General features: G+C 41.0%; 1 protein-coding gene across 1 annotated transcript in view; it reads right to left on the reverse strand.

Annotated features, from left to right (window-relative positions):
- The window catches only part of OBSCN (obscurin, cytoskeletal calmodulin and titin-interacting RhoGEF), a 190,277-nt gene that overhangs the window by 28,870 nt on the left and 134,758 nt on the right, over positions 1 to 26,649 (reverse strand). Inside the window, exons 73-83 of the mRNA XM_050890946.1 lie at positions 25,427 to 25,591; positions 23,939 to 24,097; positions 22,473 to 22,650; positions 20,697 to 20,810; positions 19,822 to 19,989; positions 19,442 to 19,544; positions 18,713 to 18,842; positions 17,459 to 17,564; positions 11,097 to 11,139; positions 7,033 to 8,158; positions 1,359 to 1,644 (exon numbers count right to left, since the gene is read on the reverse strand). Of these exons, the coding sequence (XP_050746903.1) occupies positions 1,359 to 1,644; positions 7,033 to 8,158; positions 11,097 to 11,139; positions 17,459 to 17,564; positions 18,713 to 18,842; positions 19,442 to 19,544; positions 19,822 to 19,989; positions 20,697 to 20,810; positions 22,473 to 22,650; positions 23,939 to 24,097; positions 25,427 to 25,591 (2,578 nt within the window). The remainder of the gene's footprint in view (positions 1 to 1,358; positions 1,645 to 7,032; positions 8,159 to 11,096; positions 11,140 to 17,458; positions 17,565 to 18,712; positions 18,843 to 19,441; positions 19,545 to 19,821; positions 19,990 to 20,696; positions 20,811 to 22,472; positions 22,651 to 23,938; positions 24,098 to 25,426; positions 25,592 to 26,649) is intronic.

Genomic DNA, 26,649 nt, shown 5'->3' on the forward strand with positions numbered 1-26,649 from the left:
AGGGCCTTTTTGGGGAGCGCTCTAGGGATGTTTGGTGCTGGCTGGTTTTGGAAAAAAGCAGCAGTTTCTAGAAATCACATAAAACAGCTCTATTGGGATGGAAAACATGGTTATTCAAGGCATTACTGGCAGGTCAGAGATCCCAAGTTGGTGGGATTGTGCTTTCCTATTGCCAGCACTATTGAAATATTTGCCTTCTTTTTATTCAAAGCATGTGATCATAGGGACAGTCGTCAAGTCTCCATCTTATTGAAATAATTACCCATATTAATAACACATTTAGTTTTTTCAGATGAAAGGAGTGCAAAACCATCTCATTCACTGTTCTGTTATCTCTGTGGTTATGACTAAGGAAATAATGTGCTAGATGACATTTTACTTATGATTTTTGAGTCATCCCACTTCACCAGAGGATTATTTTCACAGATGATTTCCTACTAGAAAGGAAAAAATGTTTTAAAGCCCTGTCATTTTTTTATGCAGTTATTTTGGGCCTGATTCCATGAAACGCTTCTATCCTTGTTAAGCTTTAGACAAGAATATCTTTTTTTTAAACAGCATCTGGAGTTTGAGGGCTGAAGGCTACTTGACATTGTCCTTTTAAGTTAACACTGGTAGAGGACAATTACTCTGACTTGACACAGAGACAGCTTAGACAAGTTGCTATGGCAGAAGCAGAAGGAAGAGTGGAAGGGTTGCCGCTTATTCATGTTTTTTTTAAAAACAATGCAAGATCAAAGACTTGTTCTCCTGGCAAGACACAGTCACACACGTCATTGGTTGTAATCATACGGAAACTGCTAAGGAGTCTGTCAAGGCTCCGGGGCCAGTGAAATGCAGGTGAACTTGATGCACTCAACAACCTAGAAAATCTCTGACCGTTGATACAGGGGTGTTAAACACATTTTCAGCTTGTTTATGGCAAACAATAAAAGAAAAGCAACCTCCCTTACCCACCTCACCAAATCAAAACCCAAATGACTTCTATAAATGTAAAGGAGGGATCCCACCCCCTCTTCTCCCCCCAAAAAACTTGAAGCAAGTCCAGTGTCAAAAGCCCAAAGGTGGAAAAAATCCCCTATCCCTCCATTTTGGGCAGGTGATGAACCAAACTCTACTTCAGACACAGTTTTCAAACACGTTCTGTTTCCAGAAAGATCTGCCCCAAACTTGCGTCCAACCTAACCCCAACCCACAGCCCCATGTTTCTTTGGGTCTGAATGTCCTTTCTTAACCTTCAGCTGCTCAAAACACAACGGATCAGAAAAATGAGGGAAAAAATATCATTATTCACGTGTTCAATATTTTTGTCTCTCTTGACTCCCATGGTACATTTTCCAGATTCATGCCAAACCTACCATGCCCTCCAGCAGCCTGGGTTTGGGTACTGGCTTCGTGAACTAGTGCAGAGGGCCCGGCTGCTGTTTCTGAGTGGTCTGAAGGAACAGACCCAGGAAGGCCAAGGCCACTGGCTCCTCCTCGCATGCCCGGGGGAAGAGTCACCAGCAGTGACGCCGAGTCCACGAGTTTCTTTAAAGCTGTCTTGATCTCCTTATCAGCACGCTGAAGCGAGGCCTGGACAGAAGTCTCCATCTCTGACTGTGGGGAAGTCATTCCTACAGACAAGAAGAACAGCTTTTCTCTCTTCAGGGTAAAAAGAAAATAGGAGCATCATCCAAGCCATGGAAATATTTGCAATCGTATCATTTTCCCCTCCTAGAGCAGAGAGCTGATGCAGAAACGCTTACTCCAGCAAGAGAGAGCATAGCTAAGACTTAAAATAAGAAGGCTAGCACAACACACTTTGGAAAGACGTATCTCACCAGGTTGAGGACACTGTGCCACACTGCACACACACCCGGCCTCTCCCCAGACAGCGGAACAAAGGATCCGTCTCCCAACTCAACCCTATGTTGGCTGGTCTGTCAAAAATACCTTTATTAAGATCAATGAAATGAACCCAGCAGTGACCCATTGCACTGATACAGACCCTACGTGCAAGGAGGACGTTATTCTCACAGGGAAGGAGAAGGTGTGAGCAGGTACCAGGCTCATCGGTGACTCTGGAGAAGGGCAGGGGAAAGAAGGGAGAGCTATTCTGTTTCATGAGCCTATAAGTCTGAGAGGATGGCAGAAAAGCTACTCCTTGCTCTAGAGTAACATATTTGTCCTACTTTACAATATCTGAATATTTTTGCTGGGCTTTGCACTAGAAGGTACCTGAGACTTTTAAATTTGTACTGGACTATGCCTTTGCAAGATACTCTAGAAGCAAAGTCACCTGGTCTGTACAGTAATGCAGTGTGTATAGGAAGCATTATACAGAGGAAGATACAACTCCTGCCCCAAGAAACTCACAGTCTTGAAGGCAGAGAGAAGACAAAAGCTTTCCACACAGAAAAATGGATTTTCAAGCATATGTCTTTGCAGAATGGCCACTCAGGAGACAAATACCACAGTCTTATCCCCAGTCAGCACGGGTAGAAGCAGCTAGGCTAGGATGGGATCATAGACTTCAGGAGCTCATCTCATCCAATCTCCTGCCCAACACACCTTCCACAAATCTTGAAGAGGCACAACAAAGGGACAGACGCTGTCTAGGGAAACCCTCAAGTAACCATAAAGACAGAAAATATCCATGTCAGATTAAGACAATTCATCACGTTCATGATGTGATTGCTTGCCCAGCAAGAGTGCAAACTCGAACCATCGTGTGGTTCAAGAAAAGATAAGAGCACTTGCGCACAAACGGCTCTGCCTTGTTTAATGTCATTGACACAGGAGCGTGTCTTGTAGCTGTTTTGATTCTGCTCCTTTCCCGGCCTTAAGAAAGTAAATTCCCATGATAGACCTTAGCAGGTAAAGTTGAAGGCTACGTTTGGATCAGCCCCCTTTGAAGACATCCCACTTGATCTTTGTTTTCAGTGTCCTCCTCATGAGCATAGCGGTTATGAAATATTTCAGTTCTGGGTTTGTTGATGGAAAAAGCAAGTTTTGCTGACATGATGTCCCAGACTGCCCATCAGTGTTCATCAGCACTAGGGCGGGTGGAAGATCTTTTAAGTATTTTCCTAGATAAATATTTTGATTCTCTGGTGTTCCTGTTGTGATTGCTGCCAACTGGTGGTGTCCTACGAGCTGGGCAGCTGCCAACAAGTGAACTGTTTGGAAAGGCATGAAACACTCTTAGTATCTCTCAATGAGAAAATATATTCACAGGTATATGTATATACAGGTTATATATAACCACAGGTCTCCCCCATCCTGCTAATACCACCACTTTCCTCCCCGTTTAGGGATGTTACACACTATGATTCCAGCTGCTGACCTGAGGAACTTTAATGTTAGCTGAGGTACGTCAAACTAATGCTGCAGTGATGACACACCTGTGATGGACAGCCTGTTTCCCAATTCTAAAATCTCAACCGTGAACCTTTCCGCCCCACATCTCCTTCAGCCAATAACCAGGAACACAAGACTGACATGGATTTTGAAGTTCCAATTCAGTCTCAGAGAAGGAGCAAAGAGGACGAGCATCGTTCAAAACTATTGACTCATAGATCTGAGTTGGAAGTATCCCTAAAAACAGGTTCTTTCACTTCAACACTTCTGAAACTGTCCGTAAAAAAAGAACCAGGGCCCAACTGCATTAACGTTCTTGGGTTGCAACCCAGCTCCTGCTGAAGTCCATGGGAGAAGTGGATGAGCTGATGGACTATCAAGTGCCGTGAACAGAGAAGAACACAGAAACCCAGCGAGTTCAGTGACAGCCGATGCAAGACATTTATTGATATAAACTCAGCATCTAACAACATATCTTGCATTTGATTTTTTTTGGTGTTTTTTTTTTTTTTTCTTTTTGTACCTCAAGCAAACTGAAGTTTCCACTTTATTAATACCCATTTACCTGCAGGAATTTTAGTAAAACATTCTTTGTACTAAAATTTTTAATACAGCTGTATGTTTTCATCTACAAGAAATAAACCCCCACACGTCTCATTAGTTATCTACATAGTTTAATCACTTACAAGCATAATTTTTAACCTCTAGGAAAATATTTTGAAAGTATATGTAATGAACTTTTCATAAACCTTTCACTTTTTGAACAGAGAGTCCTGCATAGGATTTTAAAAATTCCTTTCAATTGATTCTCTTTTGCTTAAATTTCAAAAGAAAATGTAAACAGATGTTAATTGCTTTGAGCTAATGAATCAAAGTACAGTTATTTCTTCTACAACCGTCCGAACTGCAACCTTTTAGCTTCTTTAGAAAAACCTGAGCATCAACCACCACAGGAGGAAACCTCCATATTCCTTTACACATCTTTATTGTCTTTTGGATGAATATTTTTGAAGACTACCATAGGGCAAATTCTTTTCTCAGCAGTATCTTTGTAAATCTGAATCAAATCCACTTCCTCCTGTGGAATTATTCTAGATTGATACTGGAATAACTGAGATCAGAATCAGGCCCAATACAAAAGAAAAATTTTTAGTTTCGAAAGTATTTCCCTGTTGTATGTCTGTTACTTTCCAACGTACAGTGCAATATATGAAAAAAGCACTAATATATATCCATTGTATTGCTTAATTATAAAACAAACAGTATAAACCAAGGAGATGTTATAAAAAATGGGAGAGTAACATAAAAGAGGCTTGATTTCTTTCACCACATGTAATCACTGGAAAAGCATCCTATATCATGAGGGTAGTGCACATGATATTACACCTAACATCCTGTTTGGATATTGAAAGTAAAAGGCTGTGAAATCAATATGTTCTCTTTAGTCAGCACATGATCAAGGTGCAGCCACAGAAGGAAAAAAAATAATGTGTTCTTTTCTACAAGCACCTTTTGTGAATTCAGTCCCTGTTAGCAGGAATATTGCCCGGAGGACTCCAGAACAAGCTTCACAATATTACCTAGCTGGGAAACACTGAGACATCACCACACATACGTTTCCAAGGCAGAAACTCACTCGATCCTCTCTCTTCATGCTAGTTAGAAATTCAGCCGTGTCTGAGCATTTCTGGTTTCCCTACACCATCTAAAAGAAAGCATTTTCTATTGCAACATTTCTACACAACTCAGCTGGGACAAGGTGTTGGGACTTCTCACCCCATATCTCTGTCAGATAGAGAGGGCCAGTGCTTGGTCCTACTGAGATCAATGACAAACTCCAGCTGACTTCAACTGGGACCAGTATTTGGGCCTATGAGCTCATTTCTTTCCAGGGCTGAGCAACTTATTGAAGGTCTGTGCAACATCCGTTTTTGGTGAAGCCAACAGGAATGGGCCATGCTCAGTGCATCTTAGCCTTCCCCTCAATCAGCGCTCCTGCTGCAAAGCTCCAGAGAAACTCAACAGAAGGCAGTACCTCTACAAGACAGCTCAACGTACATGGTTACAGTAATACAATGCAATTGCAACTGGCAGTACTTCCAAGCAGCCCAATACATTTTGAACAGATGTATTTTTCAACCAGGCATTTATGGTAAAGATCTCTTTTCTTTCTTTCTTTTTTTTTTTTTAAACTGTCTTTGTGCTCCTGCTATTTTGCTGTATCATCTCAGTGGTGAATATCTCTTGGCAAGTATAGGAGACATTATCCATCAATCTCTTAACAGTAATATTTCACCACTGGCATGTACAGGAGACCAAGTATTCTTCCAGTAATATTTATTGACAAAGACCACATTTGTGGTTCTTTGTATGTGTTAGCATTTGATTATAGATGCAGAAGTCATTTTGTGCAGCACTTTAATCTTTTGGTGCACGTTAAGTAAATCTGTATTTTAAAAGATACAGTTTATAAATCCACTACACTAGAATGCAGAATAATGAAACCTACATCTTTAGACAACTAGGAAGTGGACTTGAAAATAACAGTCATTTAAAAAAGATGGTCTTTTTTTACTTAAAACAGAAGAGAACAATGAAATTCTTGCTTCCTCAAGTCAGTGGGACTTTCACCATTGACTTTTGTCAAATTAGGATTTCAACCAAAAGGTCTGAGCAGCCCTTTGCATCCTAGTAAATGCAATATTTTCTATGGTTCATTCCGTGGCAGAAGTTTAAAATAACGTAACCAGACTGTGCATGTTGAAAGGTTTATGAAGAAATTTTGATAGAGCTAATTGGTGTCAAAAGTGTACAGCAGAGTCAAAGCAGTGTGAAGCTTCATGACCTTCGGGCACACACAGTGACAGGAGATCGCTTTGGCTGGAAACAGTCCTCCTATCCTGGGCTGCTGAAGGACGCTGAAAAGCTTAGACACTTTCACCTTCTTGCCACAACCATAATGTACAAATTGGCACTTGAAATAATTTTTAAGTTCATGGACAAAACACACTTATTCATTTATATTTCTGTCATAGGCAGGAGAATCAGGCTTTTCCTAAACCTACCATCACTGCTCCGCTATGGAATGATATATGTTCACCTCGATCAAAGCTTTTAAAATTACAAACTGTTCTGACAGACATGTTCCCTTTAAGACTGGAAAAGCTCGACATAATCGTATTTAAATATATTTTCCTCAAAGGTATTCCCTCACACATGTTACCTTGTAACCTTTGCCACCAATTCCCCTCACCTACAACAATTTTGATTAGTTTTTTCTAAAACGCTGCTTTCTTTTGTGTTGAAAATTATGCTTGCATCTGCTCAGCTTTGGGAGAGGTCTTCTGTGCTGATGTGCAAGGTAACAGGCTCGCCAACAGTCCCATAGCTGAGGGTTCTTGTGGAAACTTCAGTTTTAAAGCTTGACTGTCCGTTGTCTGCTGAGAGCTGGACTTCGGTGCAGAAAGATGGTTTCACTGTGAAGGAGGGACCAGGAGAAGCTGCTGCTGTTGCTGCATGCACTCCAGGCGTCATTGCCATGCAGGTATCACTCACACGGAAAGAGATGTTTGAGGGGCCTACAGACTGCACACCGGTTACTCTAGATGCTGATATGAACATGCCCCCAGGAACGTGCTCCTCTAACTGGCTGAAAAATCTTTGCCTGGGCTTGGACACCACAGGTCTCACCAGATTCAGCAGCACTGGCTTCCCAATCGTTGGCTCGTTAATCTCTGTCTGGAGCACGGAGATCTCGCAGGGTTTCTCTGCCGTATGGTTCTGGTCATCACACCCGTAGGTCTCACCTTCTTCAGGAACATAATCTTCAAGATCCTCCAGAGTTAATACTTTGCCATTGTGGGTTAAGATTTTGCGGTCCCGGGTGCTAATGTCATCTGCCTGTAGTTCCTCTGGTTCATCAACTATAATGACATTATCCTCTTCTGGAAGGACATCTTGCATTACTTCGGGTACCCCATCTTCAACAGGCCAAGACACGTCTAATTCATCTACCTCTTCCTTAACCTCTGGACTCGCTGGTGAGAACAGAAGTTCATGCTGGTCTGCAGTAGCTGTCTCAAAACTGAAGGTCAAAGGCTCACCCCCACAGGCAAGCAGTGGGGAAGCGACGTCTGACCTGTAGTGAGCACTTGTTTCCTGTGGGAAGCTCTTTCCTTCGGTTCCATAATCCATAAATGGATCATTTCCTAGTTGTTCGGACCCACATGGGGAGTTTCTGTCTTCGCTGCTGACTTGAGGTCCTTCCTGCTCGGTTGCATACACCAGGGGCTGGATATCGGCTTCAGAGAGACTGTCATTAGGCACAGATTTTGACTGTTCCACCAATTTATTATTGGAGTTGTTTGTGTTTGGATCATCTTCTGGGGAACGCCTAGGCCTTGAGCTTGGAAAAGTGAAGGTTAACACCCCTGAGTCATCTTTCTCTTGTTTTGCTGGGGAAGAGCCTCTTTTCCTTGCAGGTTTTGGTGATTTTTTTACCTTGAATTCAATTATTTCTTCCACTTCAACCCATTTGGGCTTTTTCTCTTCCACCTTGGTCTCTATGTTGACATCTCTAGCTGCTGCTCCTTGCCTGTCCTCTGGTTCTGTGACAAAAAGCATGGGAACAGCAGACTTCGGTGTTGCCTCCTGCTCATGTCTGTGGACAGGCTGCCTGGTCTTTGAAACATAAACTGGCTCTGGAGTGGGCTCCGCTCTTGGGGAGTGGGAAGGCGAATGACCTGAAGAAGAACGTGCAGGAGAAACCCTTCCCCTTTGTCTTGGGCTCTTCACCACGGTGGTTATCGTTTCCTCTCTGATGACAGAAAGGGTTGGAATGGAGTTGGCAGGAAGACGAGACTTTCTGGGGAGCCACACTCCATCAGCACATGCCATTGTCGGTCAAGGCGCTACAGTGGGGTTAGTTTTGTGAGCACTCCAGCTTTTGGTGAAGCGTGTCATTTTGGAAGGGATACACACGCAATGCACACACCCACATGCCCATCTCCACTTACTTTCTGATCCAGGGAAGACCTCAGTGCCCTTTCCCCAAGTGGACCCCAATTCCATTAACCTCCTTGAGTACATGAACACAAAACGCGTATGTCCAGCTGAGAAATGTTCTTCTGGATGCTGCTATATTTCGTGTGCTTGTGTTGACCACCTACTATGCTACTTTGGACCCATATAGCAGTTTCACCCAAAGATTTTAAACACTCAGGGAGTTTAACCTTTTCCTGAGTGTCTTTGGCTCAAATCCTGGCTTCATCAAACTCAATGGCAAAATGCCCTTTATTACAGTAGAGTCAGCAGTTTCTTCTTTTTTAACAAATGTAACAGATCTCTATTTTGTTTATTAAAGACTTTTGAGACCAGAGACTTGTGAAAGGAGAGTCTGTTTCTCCTGTTGCATTTGTCTAACCATCATGGAAGACTAATCCTCCTCGATATCTTGTAGCCTTTCTCATCTATTGGTCTCATTTTTGGCGACTGGTATTGCCTTCTCCTATGGAGATCAGATTTCTTTCCACCATTAATCTCTCCCTTTGAGGATGCGGTGAAGTCCAGGACTGGATCAGCTACAGTGAGATTTCTTTTCTTCTGGAGCACCCTCTCTTCTATTGCTCATTTCCACTGCTTTACTCTTTCCCCCAGGTTTATCAGCTTTTTGCTGATCCTCCATCCCATGTTGGGCTTGTCTGCTCTCTGACACTGCTATAGAGCTTTAAGGTGTACGCAGAGCCTTCATAATGGCCACGGTGCCTTTCTGAATTACACAAAACTAAATTGTTTAGAGATAAAGACGAGAATTAACCCATGTGTGTTTGCACTAGACTTTGCTCTGCATTGCAAGTTAAAATGCTTATCTAGACATTGTTCAATCCTGTCTCTAAATTATCTGTTATTTTCTGCTAGTAGTTTCAAATCTGCTTCTGTTCCTCAGCTCACTACACATTAAGGAGAGCTGGAATGTGCCCTTGGAGAGTTGTTCCCAAACTTTACCCCATCACTATCCCACTTCCAGCTGAGGTCCACTCTAATGAGTTCATGACCCCATCCACTAGCAAAAGGAAAGGATTTTCTGTTGTTCTGAGATCCTACTCATAAATGTACAAACCTCCTTTGGCGCTGCTGCCCTTAACTTAGGGATCATGTCTTGAGCTGTCCAAAGCAATAGTCTGTGGAATTTACATGTCAGAAATTTAGAAATCAGCTTAACTGATGGTGTTTTGTATTAGTTTAATATTATTTAATCAACCAATATTAATGCTGCTGCTTGTGATCTGAAATCATGAAGGGAAAAGGAGGACTATTAGCTGACTGAGGAGAGATGTAAAATAAAAACACCTCTTCGGGTGATTTACAGGCACAGAGATGCAGAAAGATGAGATTTACTAAGCTTTAGACATGGTCTGGCTCTGAGTGATTCCTTCCTGCTCAGGACATTCTTGGGATTTTCTGAACGTGATATAAAAAAAAAAAATTTCTCTGTTTAGCTACCCCACTGGTATCTGAACCCTGGTCCTTGAGATGGTACAGGCAGAAACACCTTTGTTTTCTGGTCTTTGCAGGGTAAAAAAAGTCTAATGACTGGAGATGTTAACTGAACGGATGTGCAAGAGAGAGGGGCAAAGGCAGAACCCCTTCCTGCCTCTCCTGTCTGCTCTTTGCCTGTCCAAGGTGGAAGCTGCTAGGAGGGGGGACATGTCTTCTTATAAGCCACTGGCTCCAAATGGGCTAAGTGCATGGATCATAAGAAATAGTCATTATAGAAAATAATAAAAGAGATAAAAGGTCAGCAACTCTCAACCGTATTTTAGTTGTCATTTCACACATCCTCCTCACCATCTAACAGAAGTAAAAGAAGTCAACTTTAGCATCATGTCCAAGTCAAGGACAGATTTTAGCAATAGTACAACTCTTGAGGGAATGCATTGCCCCAAAATATCCATTGTATAGTCTACCCACTACCATTAGGACATGATTTGAATAGCTTGGAGGTGCTCTGAAGGCCTATCACAGAAGAACAATGTCCCCCTTCCAGCACATGAAACAATTTTATTATGTATTTGATTATGATACTTAAAAACAAGAAGATACATTAAGATTTTAATGGCTGATGAGCTTCTGGTCTACATATGACTGAGAAAGTACCACTTTTTGCTGCAATTAATCTTTATCTGTTAGAGGCACTCAATATAAACCAGGCTCAAAGTATCCAAAAAGACGAAGTCATTATCAGGACAAAATTTCATGTTAGAAATATAGAGACAGAAGGGGATAAAAAAGTGCATCTTCCTTCTGCTTCATCATAAAAGGCTCTCCTGAAAAATTTAAAATAGAAAGCCAGAAGAAATCACTGTAAGCTATGAGATATTTGTTAAATTTGCACATTTTTTTTCAAGTAGCCAGTTCTCAAAGCTGGTTTCTTTTCAACATTGAGAGTCAGACTCTACCTTCTCGAACTCTTGTGCAACTCCAGCAGTAGTCAGTGGAATTTTTTCCACTCGTAATATCATAAAAAAAATGACCCAGGCTGTGTCTAACACCAGTGCTGCTATTTTTTGAAAGGGATAGTAAGATTTTTTTTTTTTCTGGTGGTCACTTCGCAAAGCACAGAATACCATGAGATCTGGTGGGATGGGGATGAACACACTTGCATGGCCAATAAACACAAGCTTGTTATTGGATCATGCATAGGCAGCAAGGCAAAACACAAATGTTACCAAAAAAAAAAAAAAATCAGCACTTACATGATGATGGTTTTCTTGGGCACTTTAGTCTCTTGTTCAGTGACTACAAAGAAAACAGTATGAACAGCATGGGGTTAAAGAAAGGCAAAAGCTGAAATGATTAAATTAACTTTGCTCAGTTAATCAAAATAAACTGGAGTGAAAAAAAAAAACCAACTGTACCATCCCATCCATGCTTTCTGTGGTTATTTCCAGCATCATCTTTAGTGTTTCTGACCAAGAATGAGAATTCAGAGTGCTCCTTGAACAGTGAATGATTTAGCTTTGAAATTAAATATTTTGTGGAGACCAATATTGCAAAATCTGTTTATTCTACCATAAGATTCTGACATTTTTGTTTGGCAGGTCAAAGCTAGAAAACAAGGTCCTTTTTTTTAATTTTTTTTTTTCCCTATAAGGTAGTGACAGTGTGAGAAACCTGAAAATGCCTTGATCTGGAAAATCCTGGAGAGCTGAAATTCTTTAAGCTGTGATTTCACTTACTAGAAAAAGAGTTTCCCCAAACACTGAACAGTTTCCAAGCTTTTGTGGACTAGATGCAAAATCCAAGCTGATAACAATGAAAACTAAAATTATTATCATCACTACAGAAAATCAGCATTAAAAAAAAAACACCCTAGCAAACCCAGGAGAGCCCTGTAATACCCCTATGTCTGCTCCATCTCTTTTTTGCTATAATTTGCAATTTTTCCTGACCCTTGTCCCATAACAAACTCGAATCTGTTGATGCATATCAAGATCAAAGTAATGATTTAATGATTTTGCAAATATTTCTAAAAATTGACATTTTTAAAAAATAAAAAGATACCATTTGAAGAGCTAATAGAGATTTTCGGCAGGTTCCCATCCTATCTGCTGGAATAAAATTAAGACACTCTTTGAACTAGACTGTTTTGAACACACTCTGAACTGCTGAACCTATTTGAGATCTAGAAAAAACAACAGAGTGCCCTACTTTTTATTTAATAAACTAGTAAAGTTTCTAAAAAAACCTTAATTTAATCTCAAAGTAATTTGTCCAGCAATTGGTTTGCAATCTTCCAGCCAGCCTATAATAAATAAGCCCTGGTAATTTTCAGTTGGTATAATTGGAAGTGAACTGCAACTTAAAAATATATCTATAAAATCACAAACAGTTCTTGCCCAGGGAACTTGTAGTGTTTGTATTATTTGTTAAATGACTTAGGATTAGTGCTGATGTTTTCAATAGTGTCCCCAAATTGCACTGACTGAAAATTAAAAATACATTTACAATATTAGATGGAATAGTTTAACTTAATTTTCCTTCCACTTAACTTCCAAGGGCCCTCTTCTGCCGCTAGGTAAAACAACAAATCCCACCATAATGGAAAAGAATTTTGTGCAAATGTTGATGTTCATATCTGACCTAGAGCTCTACGTTTTCTTTGCAGAGCCTTGTCTCATTTATGCATGTAAAAATCTGGAATAATTTCCAACAGAGTCAAAGGAGTTACTGCAGAATTAGGCGGGTTTAAACAAAATCTGTTTGGAAATTAGAGTTTATAGCTTACTGGGTAAGGAAAGGGCAAAATCCCTTTCAAATGTTTATCTCTGAACAGAATTACAATATAACTGTTTACCTATCCTTAGTTAATATTTTTTAAATAATTCAAAACCTTTTTTAAATGGTGGAATGATAATTATACAATCATGGAAGAGGAACTGAGTGCTCAAACAATTTACTGCACCCACGTTAAAAATTTTCACTGAATTTTTACACCCTTAAACCAATATTGTGCAGTTTTCACATAACTTTTAGAAAATCTCATCAAATAATATCATGAGATTAATCCATAAGCAGCAAGAGTATCAGTTCTGATGTAAACAGGAATTAATTAATTCAATTATACACCTAAACATAGATGTTTTATACAGTTATTTTAACACAACTGTATGTATATGATAATTAAATATGTATTTAATGAAATCCCCCAATGTCCGTAAGAGGAAGTCTCTTTAATGTATACTCTGTTAACGTCTGTTCTTGCAGTCCTCCCAAATGACACCACTGCAATATTTCTATGTGTAGCAGATGTCAAAGGATTCAGTATTCGAAAGTTCAGCAGGCCTGGGACGAGAAAGCTGTGAATGGCACTTAGTACGTGGGTCCTGATGACTTGCAGTTTAGTGCATGACAGATCAATTTTATATGTCCTGTCTGAGGTGTGAGGGAGGATTTAAGCAATCCCATACGAAGGATAGAACCACATGAAAGTAGGATGAGAAAATTTGGGTTGTTTTTTTTTTCCCCCCCCGCCCGAGAGGAAAATATTCTGTATCCATTTTAGCACCGGATTTATCATTTCAACTTGTTCAACAGCATTTTAGGAAAACAGCTTTGCAAAGCAGGAGCCCCTGACAAGCAGGTTAAAAGCTGTAAGCATTAGGATCAGCCAGTGCTTCTATAGGACTAAACTCCTTTTTGGTTAATACATTAAATTATTGACTTACAAGTGATGAAACATTTAGGGTAAGTCAGTTCTTGTTGCTCTGAATGGATGAAAGGTGGTTTATGGCCTTTATTACAAACTTTAAGTCTGCTTTCTCCACTCACAGAACCATAAACCTGTTTTCCCTGCACAGTACACGCTGCTGGCATAAACCACAGGAGCACTGCTCTGCTTTCACCCCTCTTCTGCTACGCTTCGGAGATTAATCTGCAACAGGGGATGCACAGATCTGACGTGAACTGCTAAAAGCTAATCTTGAAATGAGCAATTCATGGACATAACACAGTTTCCTAAACTGTGTGAATGAAATCCAAATGTTTTGCGCTCTCTCTAGAAAAAGAAAAAAAAAAAAAAGGCTCCACTCCTGCAGCGACTGAGATGGTTGTAAAGGCAGATTGTGCTCTCTTGAATTTGCACTGAAAACCACGTGGCCAGCCCAAAAGTGAGGCTAACCGATGCTGACAACAGAATAAAAGTAACAAGATAAATATCCTAATCATCACCCTAAACAGGGAACTTCAAATAGGTCAGGGGACAAACTCCTATGCCCTATTTCTTCAGTAAAAGTGTAGCACTAAGAGATCTAATGCTCCCTGTGTTTTAAAGCAATCTTCCATTTGAGAGCCTCAGAATATTTAGCTTTTCCCTGCAAGGTGGGTATTAGCAAACAAGGCAACTAACTAACTTGCCCAAAGCTCTGCATGAGATCTGAGGCAAAACTAGAAAGAGATTCCTGTTGCCTGGCTGTAACCGCGCTGGGCGTTTTTGTGGTTTTATCTCCACTTGTGTAGCTGACTCCTTCCCCTACTATTGACTGTCTCATTATACATCCTGGACCTGCCCACCCATATGAAAATGCAACACCTTTCAAAAACACTGGGCTTTGTTTTTCTTAAAAAAATGAACAAGTTAGTGAGCCTGGGATGAATGAATCACAATAGGAACATGTTAGAAAGGAATGCCAGAGCACATCAGCCCAGATCTGCTGTGTGTAGGTTAAGCAGCAAGGTGCAAAGCAGACAGTCAACTTGAAGTCAGAGAGAAGGATCTTCTTTCGGTTACACTTTTTTTTTTTTTTAAGTGTCTAAAATTCTTCCAATATCCACAGAAAGAGGATTTTTAAAGCAGCTCTCCATTGACTTCAGTGCAGCGACCGGGTGTAGCTGAAGGCAGATCTCAGCGTTTCAGGCTTGCAGCCCAAGCTGCGGCTGCTCGCAAGGGGACCCCTTAGTCCAGTGGTTTTCAACCTTTTTGGTTTTGGTCCTTCCAATGGATCTGCAAATTCCCATAGTGTGAATTTAAACTTAACGACAAGAAGTTTGGTTTCGAGACCCATGGTGTTGGACTGTGGACCATCACCGACTGCGGGTCAGGCGTCTTAAACCACTGTACTAATGGCATCCCAAATTGTGACAGTAGGTTTGGTTCGGTATAATAAACAGTACAGAAAGGCAGGAGGATAAAAACTAAAATAGTTGCAACTAAAGCTCCTTGGGTGCCTCAGGAGACTCTGACAATAGTCATTTCACAGAACCAACGATAAATCAGGTAGAACTTAGACCCACCGTGCGGGTGAGCTAGGAAACAGATACAGTATCTATTTTCTGTTGTAATAGTACCCCACGGCAGTAATGTTGTCCTCTTGGTGAAGTTACAAATAATCCCATTTTCGCAAATAGAAAGGATTGTAAGGATGGAAAGAGAAAGCCTTCATGAGATCCATCCGTTCTCCAGTTCTTTGCCAGATGAACCTGATTTTTCCATAGGTAGATCAAGGCTGGTTATTGATTATCAAGGAAGCAACGAATTCCCTCCTCGGTCAAGCGCGTTATGCCAAATGCACCCCTGATGCGATTCTGCTCAGAACAATCCTCTTGCTCCATGGATGAGCCTGCTCTTTGCTCCATTGGCCTGAAGCAGCTCTCCCTCTGTTTCTCCCTGGAGGTGACTCAAGGATCTATTTCCTTCCCTGTTACCGAGTTCAAGTAATTGCACATCATGGACCAAAAACTATTTCATAACATTTCTGAAGCTTTCAGGCAAACTCCAATTATATTTCTTCAACCAAGCTCACAACATTTTTTTGTTTACGACTGCAGGAATAACAGCAGATGAGTAATTGGGGGCTGAACATATACATTTGCAACCCCAAGAGCTGAACAATGCTCCTAACACTGCTTTACAACCCGTGTTTGTTTTTGTAACATCTTCTGCCTTGGTACAAGGGAACTTCATCAAGATATGCCACTCTAACAGTGATTTCTTTGTGTTCCTCTACATCCTGCATACAACTTATTTCTCTCTCTTTAGGGTATAAGCAAGGACAAAGCGTTCAAGTACTTCAAGGTTTATTCTGCTGAAACAATTATAGCGTTGCTATACTAACGCCACTCTCCCTGTAATGCTTTTGAATGATTTGATGGTACTCTGGGAAAGGACTACAAGGAAAGCAAGCGTAAAAACAAGACAAGCAAGTACATAGATCAGGATACTAATCTTAATAGCCTATTGTGTCTGAATCCTCTTAATGTAATAATACAACATCAGTGTCTACAGAGGGCTGGCCCAAAGGTCCACCCAGACCAGGACCCTGTCTCAGACAGGGCCAACAGCAGAGGCCTATAGAAAATGATGAAAAAATATGAGCGGAGTACCATTTTCCCTGAATATTTTTCCAGACTCCAGTCATTTTGCTGCTCAGCAGCTTCTTGAGTCAGAACGCCTTCGTATTTGATGGCTTTTAGTGCATGTTGATAATAACAATTATCCCCTGTCAAAAGCACACCTGAACCCCTGTTGTTATCACAAGACAATGTGAAAACACTGAGGATGAGGAAAGAAGGTTCTACAGCTGTTGGCAAACCTCTGGCTTTTGTTGGCCATGTCTCCACTAACCACATCTGGGACAGCTCTCTGACACCAAGGTTTGCTGGCATGGAACGGCCTGTGCCTATCCTAGTCCTCTCTCCTACCCTCCAAAACAGTAAGCTATCTATTATCTATTATAGATGGTCACTTGGCTATATTATCTCCTGAACTGCTGCTGGGAACTGTTCGAGCGAGGCTGGTTGTCCATGCTCAGACAGCCAAGGACACTTCTAAGATGGACGAAGAACGAATTTCCTATGCCAGGAAATGTTCCTTATGCAGATGTAGCCACTGATTTCAACTCAGTTGTGATGGGTTTATAGCAAGCATGTCTAACACACTGCTTGTGGAAATCCCTTTGATAAGAAGGTAACTTTAGGCAGTCACATCCTAAGGGTGTTAAGAAAGAGATGCATTGTTGGATGGGTGTAAAATCAGTTCCTATCACCCTACCCATAGAGGTGAAACATGCAGAAAGAAAAGGAATAGACTCTATAACTATGTGGTGTGTAATACCTGAGCAGTCCTAGATAATGGATGAGCTAATATTGCTCAGGATATACTGCTGTCAGTTCTGCTTTCTCAGTCATTCCAGATGGTCTTCAGTGGTATTTCAGAAACGATCACAACACGCCTGCAGCTTTACTTACTGGCCCTGTTTTTTCTCAGCAGTACATAACTCATGTTCTGCCAGGCTGACGCACATTTTCAAGTATTCGAACAGGAATAGAAGCATTTTTCTTGCACTAGGTGTGGTGTGACATACCCTTCATTTGCTCCTCCTTTTTCATATAATGCATTTATGAGCATTATATGATGAAGTTGATTTGCCAGGTTTGGAAATCAACAGATGGTGATGGGTATAGAGCTGAGCTGCAGTATACCCATGCACATCTCAATAGACATACAGATAGGTGTACACCAACAATCAACATGGATAAGATGGCAAATATATTTGATCCTCAATGAGATGGTTTTAGAGTAATTCACTGACATACTTACAGAGCGGGTCAAGGATCATACCTTCTATGGTAATGGCTTGGTCTCCTCTCCTCTCCTGGGTCAGGGCTGCAGCACTGTGATGGTAAAGTTCTGCTCCACTTTTTGCAGACCCTAATCTGTTCACCAGCTAAAGAGAATCATGCAGTACCAAATGAAACGCTGGATGGTTTTGTGTAATAAAACCTCCCTATACTACATTACAAATTCATTGCAATTACATGACAACAGAAACGGATGAAGATTTGACCCCAAACCAAAGCTACACTTTGAATGAACACATTGCGGCTCGGTGGAGTTTATGATAATGCTTTACCACAAATGACTTGCACAGACAAGTTACGGCACATCAGCTAACTTAGTTATTTGCAGTTTGCTCTGCAGCCTGTGACTTGGTCTTGAGGTAGCTCTGTCTCTACCAACAGGCACGGATTCCTGCTGTACGGCGTTTAAGTGATAGTTAAAGAGGTTTTTTTGTTTATCATCCATTAATCAACTGAGTCTTACTCAGCCAAGGGAATACTGGACCTTGGGGTCTTAGCTAATGGCAAATGCAAGGTAATGTGATTTTGCTAAAGACTTCTAGTAGAAGTCTTTAAATTATATCAAACTTCCTAAAAATTTCTGTGGAATAACTGTGAAGTTGCTGTGAGCTGAGCCGTTTACCACAGGTCAACTGACCTATGCTAATTTCCTAAACCAAGGTCAACTGTTTTTATTGCCAAGCCTTGAGAGCTTATCACTATTTTATTACAATGAATGCATAGACTATGACTAATTTTTAGAAAATATGTTACAGTACATTTATTTTAATATATTAGATACTTCCACATATGCTTGCTAAATAAACAGGAATTTCAGTGGTTTATACTTCTATTTGGACTTAATTTCTTTCTTTTGGCTTTGGATGGTTTCTTGGTAGCAGCATGAATCTGTCCTAATTTAAAGACGGTCCAGAAACAAAACATCACGGCAGAATGGTCCTAAACTTTGTAAGAGGCACCTCTAAAGATCTGGATCTGAATTTAAGCTACAGAACAAGTTCACTCAATTATTATTTGAACCACCAAACTCTCAGATGAGAATAATCTGAAGCTTTTGGATGTTCGCAATCCAGATCTAGTTCAGGAGAACCTGACTTTGTATAAACTTTTTTTTATATGGCAGGCGGCAGCAATTACTCAGCCACTAATCTCATGCATGGATCTCTCCCAGTAAAATGAATTCTCCTACCTATGTCATGTCAGACAGCAGATCTTTAAATCTCTCCGAACTTACCTCACAGTCATAGTGTCCCATATCTTCATTGGAAGGGTTCTTGACCACCAGGACTATTATGCCACTCCGTGGTTCACTGAAAGTCTGGTATTTACCTGTGTCCTTCAACAGTACACCATCTTTGTACCATCTGCACGTGGAGAACACTGAGTATAAGCCAGGGAAAAAATATGCAGTGTCGAGAAGTACCCAGGTCACTGATCCATCTATCAGGCCAGTGGGCAAACAACTCAAGAGTTAATCATTAGACAAACGTTTGGATCCTGGAAGACAGGTCTACAGGTGGGTAGATCACACACGGATTCTAAACTGCACAGCTTTATGAGATTCTTCTCAAGAAATCTCATGAGTCAATGCAGGGAAAAGGGCTTCAAATCATGAGAAGATATGCTGAGTTTTTTGTCTGAATACCCTAGACTGGTTGCTGATAAAATCAATTCAGGTGTAAGGCAGGGAGGGTAAAGGAATGATAAAATGTTGTCAGGGCATTAGATCTGACACAGTCCTATGTCAGGGATTATCTGTAGGTATTTCTTTTCAGATGCTAGCTAGAATAAGTCGCTGAGAATCTCAGGAATGTTGGGATCAGGAAGAGCCAGCATTGGGATAGGGTTAAGGTGGAAGACACAGAGAAGAAGGGTCATAACCTTGAAAGAAAGGGCAGGAGATTCTTCTCAGAACGCAAAATAGGAAAACAGGATTTGTTCCAGTGTGACTTGAAGAACTGACCTGATTTGAGGCCTAGGTGCTCCTTCGATAGTACAGGTAAACTGAGCATCTTCACCCTCAACAAAATAAGCATTTCTAACCTTGTTCACAAACCGTGGTGGCACTGCAAAGCAAAGATAAATGTAGCTAGTAGCTGAAAATATGACCAGATACGAAGGATGTGTCCCTGACCAGATAATTCTCATGATGTCTGCACACAAGACACTAAAGACCAAGGTTTTTGAGCTAAGAATAATTGACTGCACCTGTACATCAAATAATTTTTTTTAAAGTATTATCCAGTAGATGTTATACAGAACTTTTGGAATGTCTTTAATATTCATGTTTAAGGTATTACGTAGCAGAGCCCTTTAAAACAATGCATCTGTGCAGAACTTTACCTTGAACAAGGATCTTTCCTAAGGTACTGGCATTTCCAGCAGGACTGGAAGCAAAGCACATGTACTGTCCTGAGTCAACACCTGTTAGGTTGTCCAAGATCAAGGTGCAGGAACCGTCGGGATCTTCTATTATAATGTGATGGGGATCCACCTCCACAGGCTTTCCATCTTGAAGACAAAGGGAAAAAAAAAAATTAAATAGCTTAGTATCAACTGTGTTTTCTCCTTGGGAATTTCATCCAGCTTTTCGGCTTGAGAAGACTGAGAGCTGTATTTGCTTTTTTGCAGCTGATGTTGGTAGTTGAGGAACGAGCTCTTCATCTTCGTCCAGCTCTCTACAAAACATCCTCTGGGCAAAGCACTGTTGGGGGACCTCATACATCATCAATCCTCATTCAAAAGTGAAATTCTCCCAGAGTATGTGCTGTGCAGTTATACTTCTGGTTCGCTAGCCAAAGGAACACCTCCAGAGTGACTGTAAACATGCAGAACAGACCTTTACAAGGCGTGAACTTACAGCAAAACTGTTTCCTCTGCAATACAGTAATGCTGGGGAAAAGAGTATGTCCGCACAGCTGCCTGTGCTATGACATGAAAAAACCTGACCTAGTTCAAACAAGGTGTTCATTTACTAGAAATTGTCTAACTGCCACAAGATGTGGCTTCATACGGGCTAATAGGCAAACCTGATAAAGAAGGGTATATTAGCTCATAGGAAGATCTACGTTACTTGGATTGCTTAGTAGCTAACTTTAAGACTAGACTTGGGTATCTCTAGGTGGTCACCTTTTAGATTATCTGCTAACCATTTAGCACAAAGCAATATAGACGGAGAACAAATTTAGAGGATGCATTTCATGACTTGCTGCTCATACCTTTGTACCAGCTGACAGATGGCTTGGGAGCTCCCGTAACTTTGCAAGCCAGTTTGACTGTCTCTCCCAGCTCAGCTGTACAATCTGCCAGTTCTTCCTCGAAGTCTGGAGGTACTGAAACATCAGAATAAGCATGTTAGTCTGGAGGAGGGGGGCTCTGTCCATAGGATGGCTGCTGCAAAGTAAGATAAGAATAGGTATAATTTTTGCAGATCTGTGAGGTTCAGAATGGAAAGCTGAACAGGCAATTTTAGCAGCTAATGACTTTCCAGGTGACCTGCTGTCCTCGCTTACCTGAGACTAAATTCATTCTGTCAAATGTCTGTTGTTGGCTGTAAAGGTGGGCCATAAAAAAATGGGATTTTTTGCTGATCGGGAAGTATTTTAGGCCATGATTTTAATAAGCACATCCATTATTCAGACACCACACAGCTGTCACAGTTAAGATAATTCCCCAATTAAAATGCACCCTTGATATCCAAACTAGTATTCTGTTGGTCTCCATACAATAAAATCTATGCTTTGTTAAGGGACTGTTATTTTAACTTATTACTACCATATGAAACTATGCAAAATTATTCTGATAGTCTTCCTCATTAGAACACCTCACTAAAAGCAGAAAAACAAAATGCCCAGACTTGTTTTCAGTGTATATACACTAAAACCAGCTCTGTTCTGGCATTTTAAGATGCCGAATTTCCTTATGCTGTAAAGGATACCATTTCTAGCTTACACCTGGACGATAAAGATCTAATATCCCTGCTGATAAATTTTGTGGATAGAAAATTGGTGGAATCTCAAATGACAGTGAGGATGAAGCAGCCTGAATGACAAGATAAAAATCCAAAGCAAAGCCATGTGCCCAGATACAGCAATGTAAGCCAGGAGTTGAGTGGAGGATTTGGTAACCAGCAAAGTCACAGGGGGCTTTATACTGGTATCAGTAGGACTCTGGGTCAGGTCCTGAGACTACTTTTCCCACTGGAGTCTGATGCTCTTCATGCAGTGGGCCAGGGCCTTGGTCACCAAATTCTGTGGTCATCTACCCTTCTGCAATCCTGTCAATCAAATGCATGTCTAGTGCCAGCTCTGCAATTTGTGTTTTAGGAGTTTCAATAATGTGTTTCTCTTCTCCAGTGACGCACGTTTTCTGGGCTATTTTGCTGGAAAACAACATCCCCTGCTTATTGACAAAAATGTATGAGTATGAAGACAGGGAACGGAGCAACCACTTCAGTCTCTGACTCTGATCCTCCATCAAAGGCAACCCACATCAGTTGAAACGGCCAGGGATAGCTAGCTCTTCTCAGCTCATCAGCCTGTGTTTTCCACACTTGGGTTACGGGCGTTGAAGAGTAATTAGAAAGTTACTCATCTGCTCTGCTATTGCCTAAAAAGCTATACAGGTCTTGTGGGACCTCTGTCATGTAAACTTAATCACTTCAGTGATATACAGTCTTGGCTCCCTTGATGGTAAATGGAGAGATTCAAACACCACTGTCCCATCCCTATGAAGGTGCCTTCCCCAGCTCAGGTGGAGGACGTAACACTGCTATAACCATTCCAGTTAAAGCTTACTGCTTGCTGTCAAGTCATGTGAGTTATTTACAGCAGTCTGTGATGTGATTAAAGGAAAACCTCCAACTCTAGTTCAGTTTAAGAGGTGGCAGATGACCCTAAACCGTTTCTCTCCCTCTTTTGCTAATCTCCTTCCTGAATCAGGGAGACCACCCAAGAAAAAACTAGGAGGTTTGGGCTATCTCGGGCCATACTCACTCCAGACAGGCTCGCTGATCCGCTGCTGTATGCCACAGATCTCCTTCACCCAGGAGTTCTTGATATTCACTGTACGTGCCTGAAGGAGGTACTTGCGGACCAAGTCTTCCCGTTCATGCCAGATCTCAAACGCCCGGTCATCGCCTTCCACAAGGTCGTTCACATCTATGTTGTTCAGCTGCGTGACAGAAGGACAAGAAAGTCAACACACATCCTGTGTTCTTAGGGCTGAATTTCAGCCAGAACCTTTCCCACAACTGAAATCCCAGAGTTTAGGACAGTTCAGATCTGGACCTAGCTTTTGTGAACCAGAACCATCTTCAATCAAGGTTTGAAATGGAAACAACTATTAAATGCCAGCAAGTCTCCTGCTGCCAGTGTGTACCTTCCTCAGTGGACATGAGTTGCACCATTCCCATTAAAGCTATATTAGATGCTCCAACAGCAAAAGGGATGATTTACACTGCTTTTAAAGATTTTTCAGATTGCATGAGCAATGCAATGTGGCTTTGGCTGAACAGTAGCCAGGGTCATTTTGCAATCCTTTCCCTGGTATACTTGACTTTCTAGTTACCAAACAGACATTTTCCTGGGAGTAATTATCACATTTCAGGAAAATAACATTCAGCATTAAAGGGTATCCCAAGGGTGGGACACGCTGCCCTTACAGAGCAGTGCTTTTGGGCTCAGGAACAGCTCAATTAGGGACTACGTGAAAAGAAATTACAGAGCAGGCACTCTCTGGACAAAGCATCCCTTTTTTTTTCCTTGGAAAATAAAATCTGCCTATGAATGTCAATGAGGACAGAGATAAGGATTTTCAGAAGGCCCTGACTGGGCGTGGTCAAGAACTCCATGGGCTTTTTGTTTGGTTGGTTAGTTTTTACTGGAGTTGAGCATCTACTGCCTTGGGAAAACTCTTTCTGCAGTTTCTTGCAGTTTTAACCTGAGCCCTGAATGTCTGAAGATGAGCTGGTCAAGTCCTCTGAATTTTTCATTTCTAAACAGGAATTGGTGTCAGGAAAGGACATAGCCAGCAGAGAACACCACTGGGAGTGTAGGATATGACTAAAACAGCATTTCCTCCAATTTACTACCAACATTACAGGCTGCCAAACCCAAATATCTACAAATGCTAGCAAATACTATAGACTGCAAAATTCACATCAATATCACGTACTTATGCAGTTAACTTAATGAAGTAACAGAGATGAATAAACACTTGTACATGTAATCTCATTGCTGCACGGTAAAAATCCACCCATGCTTCTGATGGTTTCTGACAGGTTTAACAGAGAGATTTTGGGATAGACATAGATTCTACTTGTGCTTCAAAGACTTTCAGAAACAAAGGAATAGCTCAAAAGGATTAGTGAAATGTCCCATTTAGATAACCAGAAGCTGGATATAAACGTGAAGTTCTCAATGGCAGAGAAATGCTCTAGGTGAGGATATAATGATCAGACCTTCATGATGTTCTTGAAGATGTAACTGTAGGTGTCTGTCTTTGTGTCTCGCTTCGGTTTGCAGATCACAATATAATTTTTGAAGAGGAAGACATGTCTTTTGTGTCCTTTCCACGCCATTCTAGCTCCTGGAGCTCCTTCCCACACAATGAAGTGGCCCTGATGATAGGAAAAAGAAGGAAGAGCACATAATGATAATTCCGGAATAATTACCATGATGATGTCTCACCATCGTTTTTCAGTGAACAGATAACAAATGTTTACTGTTACATCATCATCATCTTATGCATCTCTGTTTTATCACAGCACAGCAGATTGTTTCTCATGCTAAAGGTGATGCATCAGACTGACAGCACCAACAGGGGTGCACACAGCGGTTGTCATTACTTTGACCTTTAAATGGTATTCTTTGTTGCCAGAAAAATACAGAGCTCATGTCAAGCAGGCATACTCCACCAGTACTAACGATAACGGAAAATGATATCCTGTGTGTTATGTGGACACTTTGTACGCTCACTTGGTCTCCTCACCAGAGCAGGACATTCATTTCACATACCTTCAGACATACACAGCTCAGTTAGTGACATGAGCTCACCCTGGCATCATTAGGGAGAAGTAAGCGCTCTTGGCGTGTGACGTCTAAATGTGGATAGAGGAATCCCCACCAAAGTGTCTCACTATCACTGTAATTTAGCCTTACAACTCCACTCAGCAATACAGTGTGATTCCTATGCAAGACATAGGATACAAAGAGGCAGAGTAAGTGGCTCACCCAGTATGACACAGTAACTCTATAAAGAAACAGGAATTTGAGTAAGGGTGTTGAAAGCCCTAGACTAGTGTCCCAACAGCTGGGTCACCTTTCCTCTGTGCTCCTAAAACACACATCTGTTTCATGAAAGAGACCTGGAGAAGGACACAGGTCTTTTGAAGATATATGAACAGCTGTGGGAGAACATCCATAAATTGATCTAATGTTTTCACACAGAGCGTATGCAACGTATACTATGCTACCTTGTACGGACATCCCAGCAAACTAGGCTCTTTGAAAGAACTATGTCAAATGAAAACATGTGATTGAAAAGGCCCAGTGAGCTTCTAAGACTTGAGGAATCAACATGAAAACCCACTGTTGCCAGCAATAGGAGGACTTGGCCCATGTAACTTGCAATAATAAGAGGAGGAGGAAAAAATAAAATGCTTTAAAATCATGTGGGGGCCCAGAACAAATCTGTTCCTGTTTGATGAGCAGGTTGGAAAAGCAAATAACTGCATTATGTGTAAATTGTTCCATAAGCATCTATGCTCTGGTGCTTCAAACCTTCATCAAGCCAGGAGACCCATCCCTCTGAACAGTAAGAAAGGCAATAAGCAAATACTGTGTCTTTCAGATATGATTTCTAAAGGAGCTTCTTGTAGGACCTAAGGCTACTTAGAAACTAGTGAAGGCATGCATAGCACTAACACTGACCGAGAAATTCCAGTTACCTGTCGGATGGGTTCACCAAGGCTTTCCAAGGTCCCTGGATAGTTCTCAATGAGTGAGACATGGAGGTTGTTTTCTGCTCTTCGGGTGAGTGCAGACACAATGGCATAAGCCTGCTCCAGCAAAGTGCAGTTTTGGCTATTTCTTGCTTTGTTTCGGATTAGTTCCTGTAGATGAATGAAGAAAACGTTACTGGGCAGTCAGAAGAAAAAAATACATTTCCTTGATAGCCGAAGAGTTTCTCAGTATCTATTCCAGCTCTTTCATCTTGAGCAACTTCTATCCCATTCTTTCACCATGTGCTGCTTAGCTACTAAAGTCTCCTCTTTCCTACCCATTCTGCAGCCTCACTGACTAGCCAGTCTGGCTTTTCCTTACATCAATTTACATTAAACAAAGACAAAGTTGAAGCAAATACCAGATATACTTCAGTGACTGAAAACTAAAAATCCCAAAGCAATCCTAAATGTATTCATTGCATTTCTCTTGTGCTTATCCTGATGATACCATGAGGCAAGCAATTCATCTGGCGGGGCTAAACTAAGAGCTGTTATTAGATTAAAAACAAGAGAGGATGGAAAAAATATGAAATGGCAGTTATCCTTTTCTTCCACATTTGTTCCTGTTCCTCTCTCTTAGTAATGAAGGCATGCTCACTCTCTCTTCCAAGAGATCCTTTAAAATGGTGGTGTTTGTGTGCAGGCAGGTATTCAAAATCAGAAACTTAATTTGAACCTTCTTCGAACTATTCAAACTGCTCACTTCTGCAATACTAGAATACAGAAATATTTTGTCGGTCTTCTTTCTGACTATCCTAGTGCTATTTCCCATGAAAAATACCATTAAAAAAAAATGCTACTTTGAAACTTTCATTTCTGGTCTGGGCTAGAGCGTGAGATAGTAGGACAGATGAAAGCTTGAAAGATGAAACATTTCAGGATGGTAGAATGGGGCAAAGCTTTTAAGGAAACAAAAATTTCATCTTACTATAATGTCAGTATGAAACACAAGGGAGAAACTGGTAGGTTAATATCTTACACATTGGAAGTTGCTTGTTTTTATAACATACCTATTGCTGAGTGTGAAGCAAATTCATATTTGTCTTGGATATATACATACAGGTATTCATATATATATGTATAAAATCATATAATTTTTATATATGTATATGCATATATTTAAAGATCATTCAGATGAAGCTTACTGAACTTTGTGGGGTTGGAGA

The sequence above is a fragment of the Gymnogyps californianus genome, chromosome 2 (assembly GCF_018139145.2).
Source record: "Gymnogyps californianus isolate 813 chromosome 2, ASM1813914v2, whole genome shotgun sequence".
NCBI classification, from domain to species: Eukaryota; Metazoa; Chordata; class Aves; order Accipitriformes; family Cathartidae; genus Gymnogyps; species Gymnogyps californianus.